Here is a 23903-nt window from a genome sequence, read left to right as displayed (position 1 = left end):
CTCGGGTTTTCACCGTTTTCCTTCGGCGTTTTACTCCTTTTCGCAACACTCACTTTCGAGACATCATAGCACCCACGGCCACCCTCTCTCTTGCTTTCTAGAGAACAAACGGTTCTGTTGGTACTGCGACCTAGGACACGGTACCGTCGGTTGAACCTGCTCTTACCGCTCCGCTCCGGTTTTCGATCGATCGCGAAAGGATAGCGAAGACGCCAGCTCTACGAAACCATGCACCATAGACACGCAAGACGCAAGCATCGTGTGAGCTTGCAACGGCGGCGGAGAAATTTTAGCTCACATCAAACGACCGCTTTCCTTCCCATTTTTCCTCCTCGCAATTTAAACCACACTATCTGCTGGAACGTGCGAAAGGGAAAGGTAGCTGGACGAATTTTATAACAAGCACTCCTCTCACCCTCCTGCTCCTTGCCAATCCCAGCTGCGCAGTTTCGCGCAAGGGTGAAATGAACTCGAATGTCCTTGGAAACCTCGGGAAGGACGACCGCTTCTTTCGGTGCCCTGGGCTGGGGCAGAAGTTTCGCTTCGTCGCATTGAATGCTGTAATCATTATCAACCCTACGGGGAGCACGGGGTAAGGTAATAAGGAAGGATGGTAATTGGAATGGGGCAGTGGGATAAGTTTGCGCAAGACTTTGTCCAACTGCAGCATAAAAGTTTGATAAAAGAAAACCATTAACTAGGGCAACTGTACAGTGGAAATGTATTTTTAAACGTAATTTGTTCCATTTTGCCATGCTTTCTGGAATAGACTTTGACAATCCTGGGAGGGAAAACTTTGTTCCCGCGCCAGCTGGAATGTCACACTTTTTTTTCGTGGAAATAGACAACTCCAAAGATAAGACACAAGTGCACACACATTTTCATTACAATTTCTCAACAATTAACAATCCTGCTTCCACCTTATTTTCCACTTGCCTTTCCGCTTGGCTTGGACTGAATTTTCCGCCAAACACAAGGGAAAAAGAAAACCAAGAAACCCCCCCCCCCCCATTTCATGCCCCCGCCCTCGGCTAACTCGGTGAATTAGAAAAGGAAAATGCATGAAAGAAAAATTGCCAACGCAAAAAAAAGTAGTTTTCTAGGTGAAGTGCAGCGTGATCGAAGATCGAGCACACGGCCACACCCTCTCCCCCACCCGCTCTCTCGCTGCATGCGGCGTCGGTCTATGCATTTTGCGCCACCACTGAGCGAGTGGGAAAAAGCTGAAGCAAACTCCACACCGACGACCTGCGCCCGCTCTACCCCCTCTTTAGCCGGGTTTAATTGATAATGAAGATCTTGCCGCTTCGGAAACAACTGCTTAGACTTGACGGATCTAATGCACGACCATCTCTCCCGCTGTGTGCATTTGTGTGTGAGTGTGTCTGTTAATTAGCACCACCCCTCCAGACCCCCTTTGCTCTCATCCCAACAAGCCCGCGGCGGAACTGGAGCAACACCGACAACTACAACAAGACCTGTGTGCTCGCTCGCTGAACACGGCCCCGCCGTCATTAGAAGCGAAAGAAATGGAAATGATGACTCGGGCAGAAACCGGGTATGGGAAAAAAAGGTGGCAAACGAGAGCGCGGGGGGAAAACATGTCTTACAACCCAAAACCGGGTTTTCCACATTTTCCACCAGCGCAACACGCCGAAGGAGGAGTTGCTTTAATTGGAGTAGAAAATTTTGTGATTCCCTCGCTACCCAGCCAAAAGCGCATTTCTCGCATCGGCCAGCCGGATCGCGATTGTCTTTGGCACTGTATGTGGCGCACTGTTTGTGGGAGAGTAAATTACTACATCAAGTACCCACCCACCTTCCTCTCTTACCTGCTGCTCCCTTTGCCTGCAAACATGCTAAAAGTGAAAGAAACACTTTTGATTGCGCGAATTTTGCTTTTTAATTCCGACCCATCGATTAGCAGGCAGTCGGCAGAGCAAGTGGCAAGTGGAGATGGTGCTTTTGTCGGTCTAATTTTTGCCTGTTTTTGATAAGCGGTGTGGCGTACGAGTGTAATGCATCACTTTCTACAATGGAAAGTAAGTCATGCTCGATAAACCAGGCAGGCAGGCCCGGGCGAAATGCATAATGTGGAAAATGCAAAAATCGAAAGGCAAACAGTGCAGTGCAGCGCCACTCGCGCCAACCTTGGGCGAAGGACAGTTACAATAAAGTTCAAGGTTGCTGTTTACAAGGTTTACCAAAGGCCAGGGACTGCTGTGCCTCTTCGCTAAGCTCCGGAGCATGCGGCCCGGCTGAACCGGGAATCGTGACTTTGATGCAGCTGCGATGATTAAAATGCTGCGGCGTGTGCCTTCAGTAAGCTTCAGCAGAAAGGGGAACGTGTACGCTCTCTCATTACTTTGCAGAAATGGTTCAACTAACAAGAAGTAAACAAAATGAAATTCTTTCCAGAGCAATATTGACTTCAATCGAACTAGAATGCAGTTCTGTTGACTTTTTTGCAAAAATAGTCTTCGCTATAATTAAGACATCTTTCTCAAATTGACTCATGTTTCTAGAAATTCTTACTGCTAATGCGCTTGTTGTTCCAATCGTTGTGTTCTACATAAAACAAGGTTACTCCCTCATCGCTCCGTTGGTTGATTGATGGAAAAGGATTCTAAAATTAGCTCCCCAACACCACCATCGCTTCCTCGTGACACGCTCTTTACAGCATAAATTGTTGCATGATTTCGATAGAGAGAGAGATAGAAGTCGCAAACACAGAAACAACAAAGAAAAAGGATAAAATAAACAACCGTACCCAAAGACACACACACACACACACACACAATTAAAAATGCTTTCCTCGATGTTTAATTGCACGATGATTTACATTCGCAAATTTATGACACGCTTCATTAGCGCCCGACCCGGCCATTGCGTAGCGGGCGTGGGCGCACTTGCCGCGCAAAGGCAGTCCAAAACGTCACGCGTAACTGAAAATAGCATCAACACCGTTTGCGTTGACGATAGATTAACATTGTTGCAGTTTTCTGCACTCATTACTGTCGGCCCTAACGAACCAAAAGGACACGCGCCGAGTTCACCGGGGCAAAAAGGGCTTAACCGTGCACAAATGCGTTCGTTGTATCCAACGGGGATCCAACTGGCGTCAAATACTTTGTTGCGTTATTCTAGAGCAGAGACCGCTTTAAATTATGCGAATAATGCGTTGGTAACCAATCCAATAAAGCTTGATGGGTTCGACTAGTAACCGCCAGAGGGACACGCGTGTGATTTTTGCTTGGTTTCAACATTACTTACCCATTTTGCCATTTGGACTGTACGGATCGTAGCTGCCGCTGGACAACGGTGACGAGTAGCCGTTCGACATCGTGTTGGTGTAGGTGTGACTTTGCGAGCCGGGCGAGGGGCTCAGTGGCGGTGCCGATCCTTGCACACTTCCAGGACTAGGTGAGGATATCCATTCTTCGTTGCTGTAAAAGGGAAAAATGTCCAAAAGAGCGTTTATTAGGCGATGAAATAGGTCATCAAAATACATTCTTGTTTCCCTTAACTCTTGCGAAGTTCGCTACATAAACAGTCGACCTACCAAACCACACAAGACACAACGTAAAAAAACCCCTGTAAACGCTCCCCACCATTAAACAAAGAAGCATCGCAAATCACCATTTAACGAGGCCTTGAGAGCTAACCAGACACACACATCAACAAACGGAAAAAAAACTGCAACGAAAAACAAATAAAAATCAATACAACCAGACCTCACGTAATTTGCCGTCGGTTGGGTTGTGTGTGCGCAAACAACGACATCAACAACGACAACGAGAAAAAAAAGGGGGCGAGAAAGCTGACCCAAATTACACCATGTCAGGAGAGCTGCTCGTCTGCATAGAATGACACCGACACCCACACACACACACAACGCGCTCTCTCACACCCTTTTCCCATCTGATAGCAGAGATTCCGCGGCACGGTCTCGGTACCATTTCAACCAGGCCTCGATTGCATGGTTAGTCTGGTTGATAGCAAAAACCATTTTCCAGACGGGCATGATTCAGGCCGCGTCCAGACGCCGCCGACATACGCCAGACGTTCGGTAAGCACAATTTTAACGGACAAATAATACCATCCCCAACACCCCCAACAAGCCGTCGTCACGCCATCCGGAGGCGCGCGGACGAGATACAGACGCCGGCGTTGATGTTCACGACCTTTCCCAAGGTAATTTCCAGTACGCCGCGAGGGCGCTCCCATTGACGGGAGGTGTTGGAGCATGTTGGAGAGTGTGAGTAGGGAGTGAGAAGAAGAAAGAAAGAAAGTTGTGGGTGCTATTTTCTGCTCCATTTTGCCTGTCCCTCTTGTGTACTGTCTTGCCTTCCAAGTAAACATATGAGCAGGATTAGCTGGCGGATCTCTTTGGGGAGGTTACCATTTTGACGGATATACTTTCCACTGAGCTGTCAATCTCCATCGACTGCTTGTTTGTGCCCCGCTTGGTGCTTCATATATTATCGCAATCCAACACTGTGTTTACTTATTTTCTCAGTGCAATCTCAGTGTCTCTACAGCTTGAACGACCCATAAAACCTCTTGCAACCCTGTTGCAAAATTGTTCGTTTTTTTTGTGTGTGTGCCTCCAGCTAACCTCCAATAGAATGCACAACTGCAGACGAGATAAGCTTACAACAAAGCAAGCAAACGAATGCAATAGTGATTTTGCAAATCCCAGACACACCTTGTCGAGTTATCAGACACAGACCGGTGACCTTGAGAGACGCGTCCAGTCCGGGGCTACGTTATCTCTCAATGAACCTTTTTTCCCGGAGGTACAGTATTGGGGAGGGTAAATGAATGGTCTGGAGGCTCCAACATGTCCAGCCTGTGTCCAAATGTCGAGGGGTAGGGTGTTCTCCTCTCCATGGAGCCGAAGCCACCCCAAAGCTAATTGGAAGCCCTAAATTGGATTTCCCCTCAGTGACTTCCAGTGTGTGTGTGTGTGTGTGTGTATACAGTTGGCTAGTCGACTCTTCCACCACCCAGGCCAGACATATCCATACGATTTGCGCTAGAGGAGCTAATAGAGGTTGAACGATGCACATAACGAGCGACCATTTTTTTCCAGTTTCAACCGAAATAGGTCAACTCGCCCCCCAACGTCGGACATGCATGGGGGCGAATAAAAAAAAACCAACAAGGGACAACAAAGTTGCCAGACGGCGGTATGCACAACGTATGACGCACTTCCGGCTTTCGATCCCTACGTGGTGGACATTGGAGAGTCTGCTGGTCGTGTTGTCTGGGGTTAGGATTGTGATTGTAAGCACAGTGCCGAAACTGAGTCGTCTAGTTGGATTTCTGGTTCTGTATAATTGAATTTAGAACGGGAATACTAAAGTCCTCTTATACAAAGATACTCCCCTACTACTTTTAGCTACAAAACCTCCAAAGACTCAAAGCCCACTACGTACCTTTCGTGCCTCCGCTTGCCACCAAAGACAACAGGTCCGCCACCATTCGCGGGCGGAATGGTCGTCACGGTAACGGTGTTGGCAGTGACACTCGTACTACTTCCGGCAGGAGTTGCCGCTACTCCTCCACCGCCGCCACCACCACCACCACCCCCTCCACCGCCCGTATCACTGGGCAGGGGTTCTACTTTCACCGCCTTCAGCATGATGTCATCACCGATCTTCAGGATGCTGATGCTGTTGTTGTTGCCGCCGGCCACCTTTAGCAGCTGGTTGGCGACGACTGTCGCTCCACCGGCACCACCTATCACGGGTGTGATCGTCGCACCACCGCTCGCTATCGTGGCCCCACCCGCCGTACCGACCGCCGTTGCCGCATTCAGTGCACTGAGCGTACTGGCACTCAAGCCGATGATCGTCGCGGTCGCGGGTGTAGTGGCCGTCTGTTGCCGGGCCGTCTGCTGCTGCTGGGGCTGGTGCGGCTGCTGGATGCTGACTATCGTGCCGATGGGCAGGGCCGTCGTCGTTCCCGATTGTCCAGCCAGGATCGTCGTGCTGCCGCCGGCGATGCTGAGGATTTGCGGCGCTTGCTGAAGGATCACGCTGCCCGCACTGCCACTCGTTCCACTCGTTCCACTGCTGCTGCTGCTGCTGCTGCTGCTGCTGCTCGCTGACACACTCGGATTTGTGCTGACAATGTTTACACGGTACATGACCAACCGGGAAGGGGTAAGGAAGGAGAAAGGACTGTTTTTTAAAGCGTTTTGCTGGATGTCGCTCAACGAAGCGGTTGAGATTCAATGTCGTTTGCTTCCGATCGAGCCGTACGATCTCTATTCGATTGCAGAGATTCTAAGAGTTTTGTGGACACTTTCGCACAAGCACTCTTTGCGTTTAGTTTCTTTATTCGTAACAGAATTGGCGGAGATTCATTCCTTGCTACTCTGTACAGCTTTTCCCCCCAACTTTCTCGCGAGGAGTCTGGAGCTTGATTGTGTATTAAATAGTATTACAATGATTCTGGAAGCTACGGGCTTAAGTTTCTCCTCTTTTCTTCTATTGCACGTCGTTAAGACTATCGGCCTTGACTGGTTTGACTGTAGTTCTGTACACCCTGCTGCGCTACAGAAGTTGTCTCATAACGTTGGAGACGTTCATATGCAGCCCGGATTGAGGACACGGTCAAGCCGCAAGCTGACCAACGTGCTGCTTCGATAGGCGTTTATATTTGCGGCACATCTCTTCGGGATCATCGTTACGCGGGACATGACACCGTCGTGTGGAGGAAGATTCGCTGAGATTCACGAAATATTATCTGGAAAGAAGAGAATGGGACATCATGAGTATTGTTATTGCCTTTCAGCTTTCATTTCAAGAATTTTGGAGTGTTTAACGTAAATTGAAGAGACCAATGAATTGTAACTCATATAATTGTTATCCATTATTCTCTTGAGCAAGAGACTTCCCTTGTTGCCAGACATCTCATTTTCCAATAATATGATCCAATTCCCAGGTGCAATGCATATCTTCCGATTATCCTCGCCATAGAGCACGGTATATTTGGTTTTCCGCTAGATTAACGTCGATTTAACGATTTATTCCCCAACGGACCGACGCGTTCCGTTCTATGCTATGCTTGGCTCATCCCTCTCCGTCCCACCAAAGACCACATTCCACCAGACAGACAGAACACAATGCCAAACGAGCTACCCACAACTACATCCAACCCAAAAGGTTCTGCAAAAATCGATCCACCACTACCAAACTCGTTCCCTCGCTGTGTGGAGCCGCACATTGAACAAAAAAAGCTGCTCGAATAAACAAAACCCACGCCCACCCAAGCCCAAACAGAGGGAAACGCAACGCTCCGACAAGCTCTGAAACACCAGAGACACCCGAGACGACCGACCGAGGGCATTGAAAATGCAGCACAAAACATGAAGCCCTTGTACAGTTATCAAGTGCAAGGTGCGCCTTTGCCGCTCGGCAAGGTTTTGGCACGGTAGACAAGCAGGGGTTTATTGGCGTAGGTCGGACGGAATCAATGGACCATCTCATGCAGCCGCACACACACACACATAAGCCTGCCCCGGTGTGGGTGGCACTCACCGGTGTGTCGTAGCCATGGTGAGAAGTTTCCTTCCTCTGTCCGTTCAACTTTTCTCAGATCACGTTATGGCGAGATGTGGTGAGAAAAATCGATCGCTTTTCTGAGTGCTTTTCTCACAGTGCCAATGTGTGTGTATGTGTGTGTCTGGCTCAGTGTTTGGAAAAGCGTGGAAATAGACACTCAGACGAGCAGGCCATTAAACCTAAACAAAATAATATACATAGCTGGGTTTGCACTCAGCCCCAGGCCGCACGGGGAGATGGTGGCGCGAATGGTGGAAAATCGTGTCGCCACTCACTTTCCTCTTCGCTTACTCTCGCTCGCGAGTCTGCGGAAAGCGAACGATGGTGCTACCAGCAGAGCGCTAACGCCAGACAAAGGCCGGCCATGCTTTTCCTTTTCGATGAAATGTGAGTTTTTCTTTTACTGTGCAGCAAAACGTCAAACACTATCCTAATAAGAAGCAAGTTGTTATTCGCATCTGTCAACAGACATTGTTTTTATAATCCTAGATGAGTCTCGTGTACGTATTTTCATAACATTCAACATTTAAATCACTAAATTGAGGCTTTGTGTTTTTTTATACAATCCTTTTTTCATAAAATTTGGTATTCTGCTGTTATTTTTTCATTACCATCTTCTCAAATACAGTTCCCACCAAAGGCTCTTGAATTCGACATCAGTCCCTTGCTCAAATTGACTCTCACATTGTGTTTTTATTGCTACGGTCATTTGCAATTTTGTGCATTTAGCAAAACTTGCACAGAAGGGAATAGAAGCACAATGTCCAATGCAGGGAATGCATGAACGCATCAATAGGTGCCGTCAATGCTACGGGTTTCCCTTTGCCAAGAAGTTAAACAAACAAAACACAACGACAAGCCGACATCAAAGAATTGATTAAACGATGGAAAGTGATTGACTAGGACAGGACAACAGCACGGCGAACACTGGCACTGGACGAGCTTTTCCCCAGACCATTTACCATTTTCCTTTCGAACCTATCGAAGCGTAAAGAAAGTGCAACTGGCTTGACCGTCGTGGGCGTTTTAGGGAGTAAAGGATGATGAGCAATTTGTTTGTTCATAGGAGGTGTTTTGTTGTGTCAAGGTTCTTATAAAATTCTACTTTTATATCTTTTCATAGAAATATAAACAGTCATATTAAAGTTAGGGAAATAATCCTCAAAAAATGTAGTATTCACTTCATTCCAGTATGTATGTAGTCCAGTTGTGTATTCAAATGTATTTGTTAAAATGTTTATTGTTTAAATCTATTTCAATGTATTTAAACTTGACAATGTATTATGTAAGAAAAGAGTGGCCAACAAATCGTTGAAAAAGCAACCATCACTATCACACAATGAAACACCATAATTTTCATTCGGCGCAAATATACACAGAGACCTATTACGCTCTGCAGCAAGAGCGCAATTTTCAAATGAAAACACATTCCGCATCGCTGAAAGGAAAGCGAAAATCGTTTTCCCAACGCGAAGATATGCATCCCGCCATATATTTTGCCAGCAAGGCAAGAGGATCCTTCCTTCTGAGCTTAAAAGAACATTTCCCTCCCACACTTACCTCCCCCGAAGGCACGGGGCAAGAGGCAAAATCATCCACCAAGCAAACGAGCGAGCGAACGAACGAACATCCTTTTGTGTCGTCTGAATTTGTGTGTTGTGGAGCAGCAAAAAAAAGAAAAGAAAACGGAAGCTTCGTCCCGTCTTCTCGTCTAATGAATACTCATAAAAATTTATTTTCTTCGCCTCCCGACAGAAACCAGCGCAGCGCTTCGTTTGCTTTTCCATTCGTTAAATCGACCTTTCCCAATGTCCCGGAGGCCACAACACATCGAACAACGGCGGGGCGACTTGGCAGAGATCCCTTTTTTTATTATTTTTCCTGCATTTTGCTACAGCCCTCCTGCACCATGCCAAAGGCGTTTAGACATTACCATCGAAAATACATAAGAATTTAGGTCAATGCAGTACTTTGAACATATAAACGGTACCCGGGTCTCTCTCTCTCTCTCTCCACGGCTTCAGCGCCACTTTGCTAGACCTTCACCATCCACCAGAAGGGCAACGTCGAGAATCGTCTGGCAAACGCAAAACAGTGCCTCCCACATAAGTGATATAGAGAGATAGAGGAAGCGAGAGAGATAGAGAAAGAGAGAGAGAGGGAGAGCGTCGAAAAATGGAAAACTGACGCTAAATCCAAAAGTCGAAAAGAAAAGCAAGGTGGCGATGGGAGTGCTTCGCCATCCCAGTATGGCGACCTACCCTAAGGTATTTTCCATTTTTCACGGAAAGCAATCGTACCTCTGAGTGTCTCTATGTCTGTGTGTGTGTGTGTGTTTGTGTGTTGTATATATATACTTTGACGCACACGAGAATATACATTTTGCGTTTCGCCGTTTCTGCCTTGCAGCATTTTCGTACAAAAGCCAAATCTATTACGAGACAAATAACAGTCAAAAATAGGGAAAAGCTTTTGCAAAAATGATCCGAAATCTTAGTGCTATTGTGCACAGCATGGAAATGTTCTGTCTTGGCGTACAGGTGGGTAGTTTCGGAAAATAACAAAACTTTTTAAAACACATTGTTCCTGCTACAAGCATCCCAAAATGAACTCCTATCTCAAGGGAAACGAATGCCGTGCTGGTAGCAACAACAATGATGGGCGGGAAAGTCAAGCTCAAGGAGAACTGCGTCCAACGACTCCATTCTGGGACTGGAAACATGGTCTGGTACATAATATGTCCCCCGAGCTAAGCGTTGGTTTTTCCCTTTTGCCGTGCTACTATTTACTGACAGACACCTGCAGGAAGCCGAGCATCGCTTGATATTGTGCAATCGCCACACACCACAACAAGGCTGACGGGGCCACACGCGTGGATGCAGGGGGAGTGTGTTCCCGTTCGTTCGTCTACTGCCCCTGTTTGCATCATTTTCCCCCCCGTATGCTGGGCCATTATAAGTGCCAGACTCGCACAAAGGACGAAGCTAGAGACGAAGGTATCGGTCCCGTATCGGATGAGCAGTTGTTTCCGCCCGGAGTCTGGCATTCCCGACGCCACACGCCAGACCTGCGCAGTAGCGCGGTCACTCCAACCGGGGCAAACCGAAATTCGGGGTCATAGGTCATGGTTTTGGTTGCAGATCCTTGTTTTTTTTACACAGGGCGGAATGTGTTCAGTGTTCTATGTAACGGTGCCGCTTTATGGAGTGTAGCACATTTCACCCTTGGTGCCTCGGTGGGTCGTGGTGTGGAGCATCCGCTACCCGTATGAGAGCGGTGCATTCCGTGCGGGTGGAGATGAAGTTACAGCGTAATTTGCAAAAAAGAGGAGATTATTGTCAATGTCGACCGGGTTGGGTTAAGGTTATTTCAAGGACTTTCCATTTCGAAACGCTGAGCTGCTCGCAGGCGCTGTTTTAAGGATTTTACTTTCACGAAATGAGTGGCATAGGTTGCATTGCATTGAAAGGTGTTGCAATTGTTCGGTTAATGTGATTATCTGCGGGAGGCTGAATGTACTTTTTAGGAGAGCGCAGGAGAAATATCTTTCTGGGAAATGCAAAGCATTACTTGCGGGCTTTATCTTCCAGGAATTGTATTTAAGGAGCTTACACAAAATAGACTTCTATTCTATTCGATGAAATTGCTCTTAATAAACAAACTTTCAGACACTAATAATAACTCAATAGTTTCGATAACTTATCACATTCAACGAAATGTTTCAAACCTCTACAAAGTTACGAGATAATCTCAAAGCTATGTGCCAACTTCTACTTTTAGGAAGAACATAAAAGGCTGTTTTTGGTAGAATTAAAAATCTATTTTGAAACTGTAAATTTTTTGTCATATTATTTACTAAAATCTATTCATAGAAGATTCCACACGAAGAAAACGAAAACTGAAGTCCTACGAAAGCTTCCAACATCTTTCCGATAGGTGGCGCTGTCACTTCCAAGTGCGACGGTGAAATATTTCACCGAAACTTTTCAGCCCTTTGCACATTTCAAACTGTGCTACGTTATACCAGATTCATCCACTGTCGACATAGCAAAGCGGTCGACATAGTCGACATGCTGTGAAACGGAAACTGCTGGATGAAAAATGGAAAAGCTTCTGCGAGCAAAAGCTTCTTCAAATGGAAATCTAAGACCGTTGTTTTGAGAAACATTATCACAACGAAGTTGCACACGCTTTTCTTCGCATTATATTACGTGTCAAATTGCTATTACTATTCTCTACAGGTCACTGGGACACTATGGTACGGCCAACTGAATCATCATAATCATAAAGAAATTAAGTCGTTGCTTATCGCTCAACACCACCCGAAACACAGCTCATTTCCACAGAACACGCTTCCGCTTATCATTTCTCTTCATTTCTACGTGGCCACGCGCCTCCTCCCCGAATACGGAACGGAAGTAGCTTTCAAACTTCTTGCTAAAACAAGTCTAACAACACAACCGCAAACCGGATTTCGTAACGCCGCCACCGCCAAGAAACCATGAGCTATGAATCTTAGCCACACAGCAACCACCTACGCACGGGCGGCAAAAAGCTAGCGACCGAGGAAAAATGGGTCATCATTTTTCTTCATAAAAACGCCTTCCGATAGGTTGGATAATAATGTCGCCCCGTTTCGCGATCAGTGGGGTTTGGCGGGAAAGTTCGTTGACATTTTCTACTTCGGCGAAATATGTGGCCGTTCGCTCGTCTATCGGTTCTCTTCAAGATGCAAGCATGTCACATGCTTTTATCGCCTAGTTTAATGTATTACGTAGCTGTGCTTGTGGTTTCTTCCATCTCCTTGATTAAACGGTGTCCCTCTGCCCTTGTGCATCGCTCACCGTGGGGGACAGGAAACCGATCCGTAGACGCTCGGCAGGATAAGCGTGCGAAAAAAGCTCATTAGGAGTTTTCCCATGCAACACACCGCACCATATAAACTTCTCCGAATAGGCACCGGAAAAAGGGCCCTTCGTGGGGTGAGGAGGTTTTGTATAAAGCATAGCTTCATCAATCAAACTGATCTAGGTTGGTCAGCGTTCGATAGCGTTGTCAGTTTTTCCGACCGCACAAAACAAAAGCAGGACCATTCATCCCCGTAACGCAAATTTATGGGGAAATTTTCCCAGGAAAAAAAGCTACCAATGTGTGTTAGATAAACAAAAGCCTAAGCAATATGAAAAACTATCCTGAATGAGCTTATTCCTTTCACGAAAGCATTAGCAGTAACATTAGCATGACCAACTGGCCCAATTAACATGTTATGTCCTAAAATTAATAAAATTACTAAAAATATCATTCGTGACATCCTTGCTGCAAACTAGAGCTCCGCTCGAGCCCCCCGCTGCCAGACGGAATTGGCCGTGCAGGCTGGGGGGACCCCACTTCACATAAAAACCGAAACCCCATTCATTCAATTAATTTCGGAACGCTGGTCCCAGACTGTTAGCCGGCCATCATTGCCAGAGCCAGCCGAAGCTTTCGGGGTGAGAGTACGCTAAACGCGTTCGCTACTCCTCCGTAGGCAATCAATGTTTGCGTGACGCTCCGGTGGCATGATGAAGAAGAGCGGTGGGAAAAGCTTCAGTGCGTGAGGACACCCGAGAAGGATATGCCGGCGGCGGTGGCGGCGGCGTGCGAAAAGAAATACGCTCACCGAGGCTCGCCCGTTAAATGGTAGACCTTTACAACCCCAAAAAACACTCACACACACACACACACACATACACACACACACACACACACACACACACACACACACACACACACACACACACACACACACACACACACACACACACACACACACACCGATCGATAAAGGCCAGACAGATGCGCGACGCGATGGTGATCCTTTGTGGACGGGCTGGGAGATTGGGAGTGTTTGTGTGAATTTTCCCCTGTACCCTGTACCACACTCCTTCACAGACACGCGGAGGGACAAGAACAAATCGCACACGCAAAACCCATCGTACGATGGGAAAAGCGACAAGCGAGCCAGATAGGTTCATTGGGTTCGAGAGGCTTCAATGTGTCTTGCCCGAAATCTTCTCATCCTGGGGAAGGCTGGTAGTGTTCGGAGTAGCTTTGCGTAGGCGGAAGCCACTTGAATGAAAGCGCTCGTAATAAGTGTTGAATGAGCCACGGCGGAATAAGGATGTGTGAATGTTATTTATTGCGATTTTCTTTCCCGGGTGAGACTGAGTGCTGTACAAATAGAGGAAATATTTGGAAGTCCAATAAAACTGATGCTAGTACAGCTGATTAGGTCTTTCAAAGTAAGCCTATTCCAATAAAACCGGATCAAAGTCAAAACAAACTTAATAATGGACTAACTTCGGCTTAACTTTGGTTTCACTTTAGTAAAATGCGTTGGCCACAACAACACAAAGTGTTTCTTGAAACATTTTAAACGCATAGTTACCCAAATTGCCTGTCAAAAGGAACAAGGAACACTGGTCACTGCTCCCATCGTTTGCAGAGACTTTCAACACACTGATCACTTTCTGCCTACATATTTTCCTTCATTTGCAAAGGGTTGATTGAGCTTTCCAGAATTGTCTTATACATCATCTTGCTAAACAAACTTTTGCCCTTTCTTGCTTGCCAGCAACTACGCAGCAAAAAAGTAATAAGCAGACATCAAACTAACAGCGTGTGGCTCATCACTCCCGCCCCCTGGAAACCGGGCGACGTGACGAGCCAAGCGCCTCCATCGTTACACATCCTTTTCGTTACACCGGCTTGGGGCGTTCTTAAGACCCCGTGCTTGCCGAGCGCCTTCACAGTTTCATCTCCTTGGCAGATCCCCCCCATCGCCGCTGGACGTAGGCGTTTTTATCCTCCCAAACTTCCCGCAACGTAGCGCACAACCTCCTGGCTGGAATATTATTTTGGCCCTCTTGCTTGGCGGTTTGCTGCTTACTTCACTTCGGAATTTCGGAATTCCTTATCGATGGCGACGGTTGGTATACATCATTCGAGCCACGTGAAAGTAATGAGGGCACCTTTTTCCGCATCGCGCGAGACTGTTTTCCTTCTCACGAACTCGCAAGTGTGTTTGTGTGTGTGTGCCAGTGTGCTTTCCATTGAACCTTGCGTGAACCCGCAAAAGGACCCAGAGCACCACCAAACGCGCTCCCGCAAGCAGACAGACGACGTCAGCCGACGCGTGCTGGGCGCGTGAGCCACATTGGGTTCGTTGGCTGCCGACTAAATTATGGTCCGAAACCACATCCCCTCCCGGTCCGTCCGTCTGCCTTTTGAGGCCGGCTTTAAACCATATCGTTCGACCGATATTCAGACACGGCCTTACGCGCTTCGGTGTAACATTAAAGGGCGGCTTCCGTCTGGTAATATTGTTGTTTTTTTTTCTCTGAATGTTCCTTGGGACCATGGGGTTTACCGGGTTTATGGTTTGTATCCTTTTTCGCGTCCCTTTCGTAACAAATAAAACGCCACGCTCAACCACCAGCGGCTTCTGTTAATGGGGTAGCTGAACTTTATTCGGGTCTCGGGTGTACACCGGGGATCGGTTGTGTTGCTAAAGGGCAACCAGACGCTAAACTTCCAAACAGGTAGAAGGAAGGCCTAGCGGGGGTGAACAGCGGAACGGGGGATATATCCTCCGCTTGCCATTCAACCGCAATAGAAATGGATTAAACCCCTGGTTCCAATATAATCCACTGCGGCGGGGAACGGTCACAGTTATTAAGTGGACCAGGGTTGCGAGATGTATGATGTCTGGGCTGGGGCTTTGTTTTAGGCACCTTCCCCAACGGTGTAATGAACTGTTGTGAACATCCGTATGGGACAAAACCCTATTCAGATGAAACTTGCTGCTACACAAATGAATCGTCAAACTCTCTTCTTTTTTTTTTAATCCAATGTGTACATTCCATCCATCAAGGGTCGGGCAGGTCTACCTCATACACATTCAAGTGTCAGACATTCTTTTCACAACACATTAGAAACCGCGGATGGATACGGGGGTCAGACATTGGACATTGTGTTGTTTTGACATGGGCGACATGTTTTTGATGAAGTTTTACCTCCGGAACGTCTGGAACGGTTCCCTATTATGCTTGTGATGAACGGATTTAACGGAACAATCATATGTAATAGAAAAAATGACGAAACAAAGACATTGGATTATCCTACAAACTAACTGTGACTGCACGACTTGGACCTGCAAACAATAAAAAGTCCATGTCCAATAGAGGAACTGTCAAAACGGATACGTTTTTTGCATTCTTCTTTTTTCTATTCTTCTTGTCGTTAAATGAATCATTGAACATTGTTCTTAATTGAACATAACCAACAAATCCGTACATGCTCGTCATAAGATATGGGATGGTCTAGAAGCAGATTTGATCCCACTACCTGTAGTGTGTAAAGCAAACGGTTTGGCAATACACTACGAAGCGCTCTTTCAACTGGGCTGTAAGAATACGGTTTTAAGCAAACAACAGGAAGGCTCTTCATAACTTTCGTTCCAAACCCAAACTCAATTTAAACCTCTTTAAATTTAATGTACCGTCAGAATATGACTGCGTTTTATATTTTGAAATTGTCTATAGCACCGCCTTGGATAAATATATCCCCTAAAATGTATTTTACATCCCACGTAGTTACCCTCGCCGAAGGTGATTGGTTCCAAATTCCCTCCCCATAAAAGATTACTTGCCAGCAGAATATCTTCACCACACACACACAGGGGAGCAGAATATTGCCGCGGCATAAAACCCACACTCACACGCTCGGCAGGAAATTAACACCACATGTGTCCTTAATCGATCGATCAGTTGCTTTCCTAATTGAATTGTACCCACAAACGAGACGCACCGTGCCCTTGCGTCTTATCCTTTACGATAGGGACACACACATTAAGAACTCACATATTTTCCATAACGTTTGCGTCGAGCAAAAAATGAGACATACACGAGAGTCGACGTTTTAATTTGAATTTTCCATCCGTCGCGCTGTTCGCACGAGCCTGGACGACCTTTTGTTTTCCTGTTTTCCTTTTTCATCTCACGCAAAGGTGTTACTCGGGCTGGTTAAAAGGGAGTTTGCAAATTGAATTAAATTGTATTATCATTACCATTCGCAACCTTCACCCCTTGTGGATGATTCGTTCGAAAATCGTTTATTGATTTGTGCAAAAAGCTGCACAGGAAAAAAAAACGGTACCAATCAAAATACATTTTCCATAACGTTTATGCTCGATTCTAATCGGGCTCGCTTTGCCCATGAAAAGAAACACTTTTACTTATCTTCCATGTAGCAACGGCATCGAAACCGTAAGATACGATTCACTCAAAATTCATTCCTCTCCACACACAAACCGGGAGGGAAAGAACATCATGTTGCAAAATGCAAACAACTCTCCCTTCTAAACTTGCGCCAAACGCACACACACAAAAAGTATTGCGTTGCACACGAAAGCTTGCACCGAAAGTGAACGAAACAGGACAACGTACTCGCTTGCATATGCAACAACCTCGGGAGGCAGAAACAGTAGCAGCAGCAGCAACAAAAAAAGTCCGATGACTTTCACCTTGAATTTACAGCGCAATGTCAATCAGCCTCGCCACCGTCTGGGTCGCTCTTCCGGAGTTGCCCCACCCATCTGTTTGGTAGAGGGATAGGGAAAGGGGAAGAGGAACTGGTACCAGCAAGCGATGCACCGAAAATGCACCACCTCCCCTGGCTACACCGTTAGTGAATTTAGAGGGGTTTTTGTTTTTCCCACCACCTCTCCCAGGGGGAACACGGCGCGCCAAATCTTCCAGAAGGAAGGTTGGAGGCCATCAGCCGCGCTTACACGCCCGGGGCTCGAGAGTCGGGCCGATTCAGCAGCAGAGACTGTTGCCACAAAGCGCGCACACAAGCTGCAAGACGTAGAAATGAGGGATGAAGCGCAACAAAAACCACCGCCACCACCACAATCAGCGAACAGCAAAAGCGTTCGCGAGAACTGAGCGCGAATGAATTATTAATGGCGCGAGATAAAACTGTTGACTTTGAGATTTCCATGCACTTTTTTTCGCTCGATGAAGGCAAGGAAGAGAGGCAGATAGAATGTAGCAGGAGGGGACAAACGCGTTACATCAAAAAGCAGTCAGTATAACTGTCAAAAGAAGCGTTGTTCAAAAAGAAAAGAAACACTGAACACGAACCGTTTCGATGGATTTCTTCCGTGCATTGCATTCGTTGCAGCTTATGGTTGCTTTTTACAGTTTTTTTTTCACTCTAACCTCAACATCGCTTTGCTGTTTAACGATGCAGTCCGGGCCCGGATGAGTTTGACATGTTTGAATAAATATCTTCATTAAAAATGATCACCTTTTTTCCCCCTTGCACGACTTCCACCACAGAGAAGTCCAAACATTCATCAGCGCGTTGTTTTAAACATGATAAAAAAAAACATTTCGTTGGTTTCTTTAAATTCTTTTGAAAAAATAACCATAATGCGTACACATTATTCCAAACGAAAGCAACCCTGCTAACCCGATGACAGCCAACGCGACAAATGCACCACGATGCACTCGCTCATCTCTCCCCCGTTCTCAAATGACGATGACGAACAAGAGCCTGACTGGCGGCAATGAAGTGCAGCGAGGTGCATCCGCCGCGTTGCGTTTGCGGGCACAGCACCAAAAAATGCACACCAGAGAAATGACCCACTGTCGGGCAATGTGCATCCCCACGACGGTAGAGCGCGCACTGCAGGCGCAACTGCACTTTCTGTTGAGGTAGTCCTGTGATCCGGTGCAGTTGCTGTTTACCTTTCTGTCACTTTCTCTTGCGAACGGTGCTTGTACAGTAGAAGCAGAGATGTATTGAATAAATTACCTTGTTTGTTAACTATTCGTTGTAATTTATACGATTGTTTGGTCTATTTTTAAGGACAATTATTCGTCACCGAACACGCACACACACACACACCGCGATAGAAATTAATGCAGAAAGCTTTCGCACCCAACGCCGCGCATACGCGCGTTAATAATTCTAATCGAATGCATCGAATTCATACAGCAAACGGAATAAATATATCATTCCGTCCAATGAGGTCATCGTCGATAAATCAACCCAGCACGGCCGTAGACAAACCGTCAAACACCATTACCCTTTTCTTGGAGCACGTACAAGCGGCGATGCAACTGCAGCTCAAACCATTGTCTACCGTCCCCCAAGCTTCGCCCTGTCGGTCTCTGCCTGTCTTCAAGCCAGTTGATTGAATTGAACCGAACGGAAAACAGACAGCAACAAAAAAATGTCAGCATGCAATGCGAAATCACCTTCTCCCCCGAAACAGTCATGCACAAATGATCGATTCACACGAGGGTAAGAAACACACAGACGCACACGTACAAACAAAAGCCCCCAATCAATGACGGGGCAAGGTCATTTTCATTGCGATTTTGGCCGTTTTATGACACGATTTTTATCGCGCGGATTCGCTTCCTCTTTCGCCCCCCCCCCCCCCCTCCTCCCGAGATGCACATGCACCGCGCGTTGTGCATGAACATTGCAAGCGAATTTGGTGTGGCTGGCTGCCCGCATTTCTCTCGTTGTTTCTGTCGCACCGTGTGTTGCTGGGCAGTGTTTTGTCACTTCCCTTTCGCCACGCCAGGGGAAACGATCGCAAACAAAAATGGTAACACTGACGGTAAAGTTGCAGCTGCGAAGAAGCAGAAACGATTACCGGGGCCATTTTCATTAGCGTTATTGCGGTTGTGGCACTTTCACTGATTTGATGCTGTTCTCCGTGTTTTGCTTTGCATCAAATCGAATGCCAGACAGGCGCAAAGATTCATGAACACACACACACATTGAAACTTTTATGATTATTTTAACTTTAAGGTATTTTATAATTATTATTTCGCTCCTCCATTCATTCCCTCACAGCTCGTCCAACAGACGATAAGATGAACGAAATAAAATAACATAATCACCGAAAACAACCTCCTCCGTCGCACGCCTCGCCGCCGCCGCCCGCTGGTTGCAGATTGTGCAACACACAATTACGTGCAGGAAGACAATATGCAATCGGCTCGTGCATAAACGCCACGCAATCGCTACCACGTAGAATAAACAAACGAATTTTGCAAAAGCAAAGATGAATTGAGCGGAAATGAAAACCGGAGATCGTTAGGTCTGACACTGATGGGGGGGGAGGGAATTGCAAAAAACAAACCAAAAAACCATCAGCCTTCAAGCTCGCTGCGTTCATTATCGCACCCCCCCCCTCCTCCCCAAAACGTGGCTGCGAATTCGGGGTAGTGTTTCATTGCGGTGGCCCCCCCAAAAAAGAAAAGAAAACGGGACACACACAAATATTCACAAAATTCAAACGGCCCAAAAAAAAACATTCACGCAAATAACTGCGCACGAAAATGCAGCCGAACTTGCGGGAAAAACCACGCAGTTTCAGCGACGCAAGACGCACAGCAAACCAAGTGTGTGTGTCTGTGTGCTGCTCCCTGTGCCCTGTGAAGATTTGTCCTTCACCCCGTGGCTGTAGTAGCAGGCTGGCAGCACGGTCGTATTTCAAACCGATGCAATCTTGTCGTGCGTTATTTTTGTTGCCATTTGCGAGAAGAAAAAAAACAAGACGAATCACGCGTCCGCACGGGATAAACACAGTGGTAGCGCATTAAAACAAAACAAAAACAGACGTTATCCGCCACCAGCATCCGACACCGTTAGAAAGCCATATGTGTGCTGCGTTTATGACGCTGCGACCGTGCAGCAAAGCGATAGGAGGCAGTACACCGGTTTTTAATTTTTCCCTTTTTTCGCCCGTTTGCAAATTCAGTCGCAGATGCGAAAACAGTTCTTCATCAGATCAACAGATGATTTTTCGTTTCGTTTGCACCGTTTCTTTTGCTTGACAGCTGCAACGGCGAGGAGAGGGAAGGGGAGGGCAGCGATGGATTAAGTCATCGGCAGTGCAGAAGAGCAGCGGGTCAGCAGGTGACCTTAACCTCAGGCGAAAAAGTGAAACTGTAATCAATTTCTCATTTTTATTTTTATCTCACATCTCACCCGGCGTGTGGCTGCTGAATTCCGTCGTGTGCAATAGAATTTGCACACTGAGGATGGCGGAAGGGTAGGAGAAGAAGCGCTCCCATTACTGCAAGTGTGCAAGCTTGCAACAAACGCCGATTCACCCCGCCCCCCTCTAACACGAGCGCAAAAAGAAGGAAAGAACAAACAAATAAAACTGCCCCGCCAAACTGCAAACAGCGCGCAAATGCACGCGCAGACACGCTCATCAAAACCGGCGACACCACATACGCACACACACGCCGCGGTCACCTGCAGGTCCCCTCCTCCATTACCCCACTCATCCATCACGCCTGGCCAGCTCACGTCACACAGCGCGTCACTCATCATCAGCGAAATCTAAATACAAAACGCTAGAGCAATGAACTTAGCCTGGCGAACCGCGCGCACCGTCCGCGAGAGTCCCCCCACGGTCGGGGAGCGCAAAAAAACAACAACCGAAGCTGCATTAGACAGCGCACACACACACACACACACCGAAACGCGCCCCGGCAAGACACATGCAAACTGCAGCGGCGCGGGTAGCAAATAGACAAATAAAATGGCCTCCCCACACTCAGCGGCGTGTCGTTTTGCAGAAGATCAGGCGGGAGAGAAAAAAAAACCGACCGCGTCATAGGTCGAGCGAATGCAAATTGCTCAATACTTCTCTCGTTCTCAACTCCGGATGCACTAACCCACACACACACACACACATGTGTGGAGGAGGGCAGGCGAATAGAGAGACATCAAACAGCACACAAACACATCATACATGCTCTCTAAGCCCCATCCGGAGCGTTTTGGTCAGTTTGGACTGCAGCGGGTGCAGTAAATCAGCATGCCCCACCAAACCCTTCCCCTTGCTCCACCCACTGCCAACACTCCTGCAGTAGATGGGCCTCTATTTCCGGAAAGATTCGAGAGATTCGTTCCATTAACAGTGAGAGTGAGTGACCAAAATGCTGAGCGCTGCCGCGTGAGTGGCTCTAATCCGATCTATTGCAATTTGTAGCTCATCTTGGGAGGAAGCTATTCCGTTGATGTGGTTGAGTGAAGAATGTAACCCTCTCTGGAGTGTATTCACATGGGATAGAAGGAACAAAACAACTATTTGAGGATCATTTCCAAAATATTCAAAATCCTGTTCCAACCATACAACTGCATAGCTTCAAATAGGTTCACATTCAATCGCTAAAAGCCCATCATTTATTTCACTCACGCCTCATTTTGACGGTCATGATACCGCCTCTGCACAGTTGTGTGGGGGCACAGTTGCACAATTGGAACGGTTTCAACGTCCCCGCGCTGCTAAAAAGGCACAAATTACGCCACACGACATACCATACCGCCGGGCGATCACTGACCCACACACTGGCCCACATAGATTAGAGCAGAGCGAAATTGCCGCCGGGCGCTGATGATATGACCGCCAGGGGAGCTGCTGGCAGAAAGGAATGAACTAAATGGAGCAAGAGGGCAACAATTACGGAGCAAATTGATTGCGAATGCAACAATGCTAGTAGAGTTGTGTGTTGGGGAGCATATTGCAGCCACATTTAAGCCACAAAAACTCGAACGCCTTTATGAAACTTTTATGTTAATTAGTGTACTTAAAAGGATGTAGTTCTATTTTGTAACAAACAACAAAAACGCGTTTTTTACGATCAACACCCAAACACACAAACAACATTTAGAATGGGGCGCAAAAACTGCATTTCTACACACACACCGTCTTAGCAGCTAAGCATTCACCTTGAAGAAACATGACCACTATTGTTTTCACTCATGCGATACTTTCCTTCCCCACACACACACACACATACCGACACATGCGTACACCCATCCCACGAACCCCACACCTCGGGCCGGCAAGCGCACTTCCTTTAAATGGTTCTTTCATTAAAAATGCACCAAACCCTCCCGCCCTTTTTGGCCTCGCACACAAACAAACAGTAGTAAATGGGGTCAAATGCGCCCGTGGATGAACGCACAAACATAACCAGGCAGACACATACACGCAAACATTGGGGAGGGGGTGGGGGAGATGGTGTATGCTCCTCGAGCATCGTGCGAGGAGAAAAAGAAACCCCCGTTGCATGACAGAACGCCGGGGCACAAGCGAAACAGCTGTACTAACAGCCGATGTCTGCATTGTAGTATCGCGCGTCGCACACACTCTGTTCTTGTTAGTGCTCATGGTGGTGGTGGTGTGGGTTGGGTTGATGTTGTACAGCAATTCATACATAATTACGCATGCATGCATGCTGATTGAACGTACGTGGTGGTGGAGACCGACAGCAATGCTGGATGCGAACGGACTGTGAAGGCCAGCTCTCCATGTCCATTCGTGCTTCGATCCTCTTTGCGGTAGGTTAGGGTCATCCACAGTCTTGACGGTTGGCCGCTTCCGCGAGGCCCCACCATCGGGCCATCAAGAGCAAATCTAATTATGTCTGTCACACTGGCCCACGTGCGCCATCGAACGGGCAAAAGAAGAGCCATAACGCATGCGACCCATTGAGCTCGCCTCGCATCATATGTCCGCTGAATGTCAAATCTAGCATTATAAGCTGCCATTGGCTGCACCGTTTTTTTTACGCCAAGGACGACACACCTTTACCCACGTGAACATAAACCCATAAACATCCAACTACATCTGGGCATGTCTGGAAATGTAGGTCATCAATGTAGCCAGAAGTCAGGAGCGACACTAGCGCCACCACAGTGACATCAACAACACGCGTCAACATTTCGCTGTGTGAATAGACACTCTTCTCAACCCAACCCCCTCTCTCATTGAATGGATACTTCGGTGAAAGGATGTGATGAAAAGAAAGTCTAGAAAAATAGCTTCTAATCACGCCACCGGGCCTGAGGGATACTTCTGAGCTGCTAAACAGACCTGTTTTACCTTTCCTTTTCAGCAAGAACTCTCTCAATCACGCCCATTCACGGTGAGTTATTCGTTGTCTACTAAGCACTGTTATACAAAGCGTTATACACTGCGTAGAGCATCGAGTCCAACCAATGCTTGGAGCAATTTGAAATGTTTTGTTTTTACGTTCAAATGTTGTTCTTTCCTCCTCTTAGAAGCCATGCCGGCAACAAACGCATAAAAATGTCAATACAGAGGCCCCAACCGATGCAATCCAATCAGTCCCCGAGACCGTCTGTGACCGAACGAGGTCAATTAATCGAAGGCGAGTGCAACCCCCCCGCCGGACGGTCAACAGGGGGAGAGTTGGACAGGACGAACAATGTTCGGCCTCT

General features: G+C 47.1%; 1 protein-coding gene across 7 annotated transcripts in view; it reads right to left on the bottom strand.

The window, feature by feature from the left end:
* The window catches only part of LOC121599732 (ecdysone receptor), a 186505-nt gene that overhangs the window by 111732 nt on the left and 50870 nt on the right, over positions 1-23903 (bottom strand). For all 7 annotated transcript variants that reach the window (XM_041927772.1, XM_041927771.1, XM_041927770.1 and 4 more), the window contains 2 exons: positions 5442-6756; positions 3274-3446 (listed from right to left, as the gene is read on the bottom strand). In XM_041927772.1, coding sequence (XP_041783706.1) covers positions 3274-3446; positions 5442-6154 — 886 coding nt within the window. In that variant the 5' untranslated portion in view covers positions 6155-6756. The remainder of the gene's footprint in view (positions 1-3273; positions 3447-5441; positions 6757-23903) is intronic.

This window comes from Anopheles merus, chromosome 3L (assembly GCF_017562075.2).
Source record: "Anopheles merus strain MAF chromosome 3L, AmerM5.1, whole genome shotgun sequence".
Lineage (NCBI taxonomy): Eukaryota > Metazoa > Arthropoda > Insecta > Diptera > Culicidae > Anopheles > Anopheles merus.
Note: the sequence above shows the minus strand (reverse complement) of the source record. Positions and strands in the feature narration are given on the sequence as shown.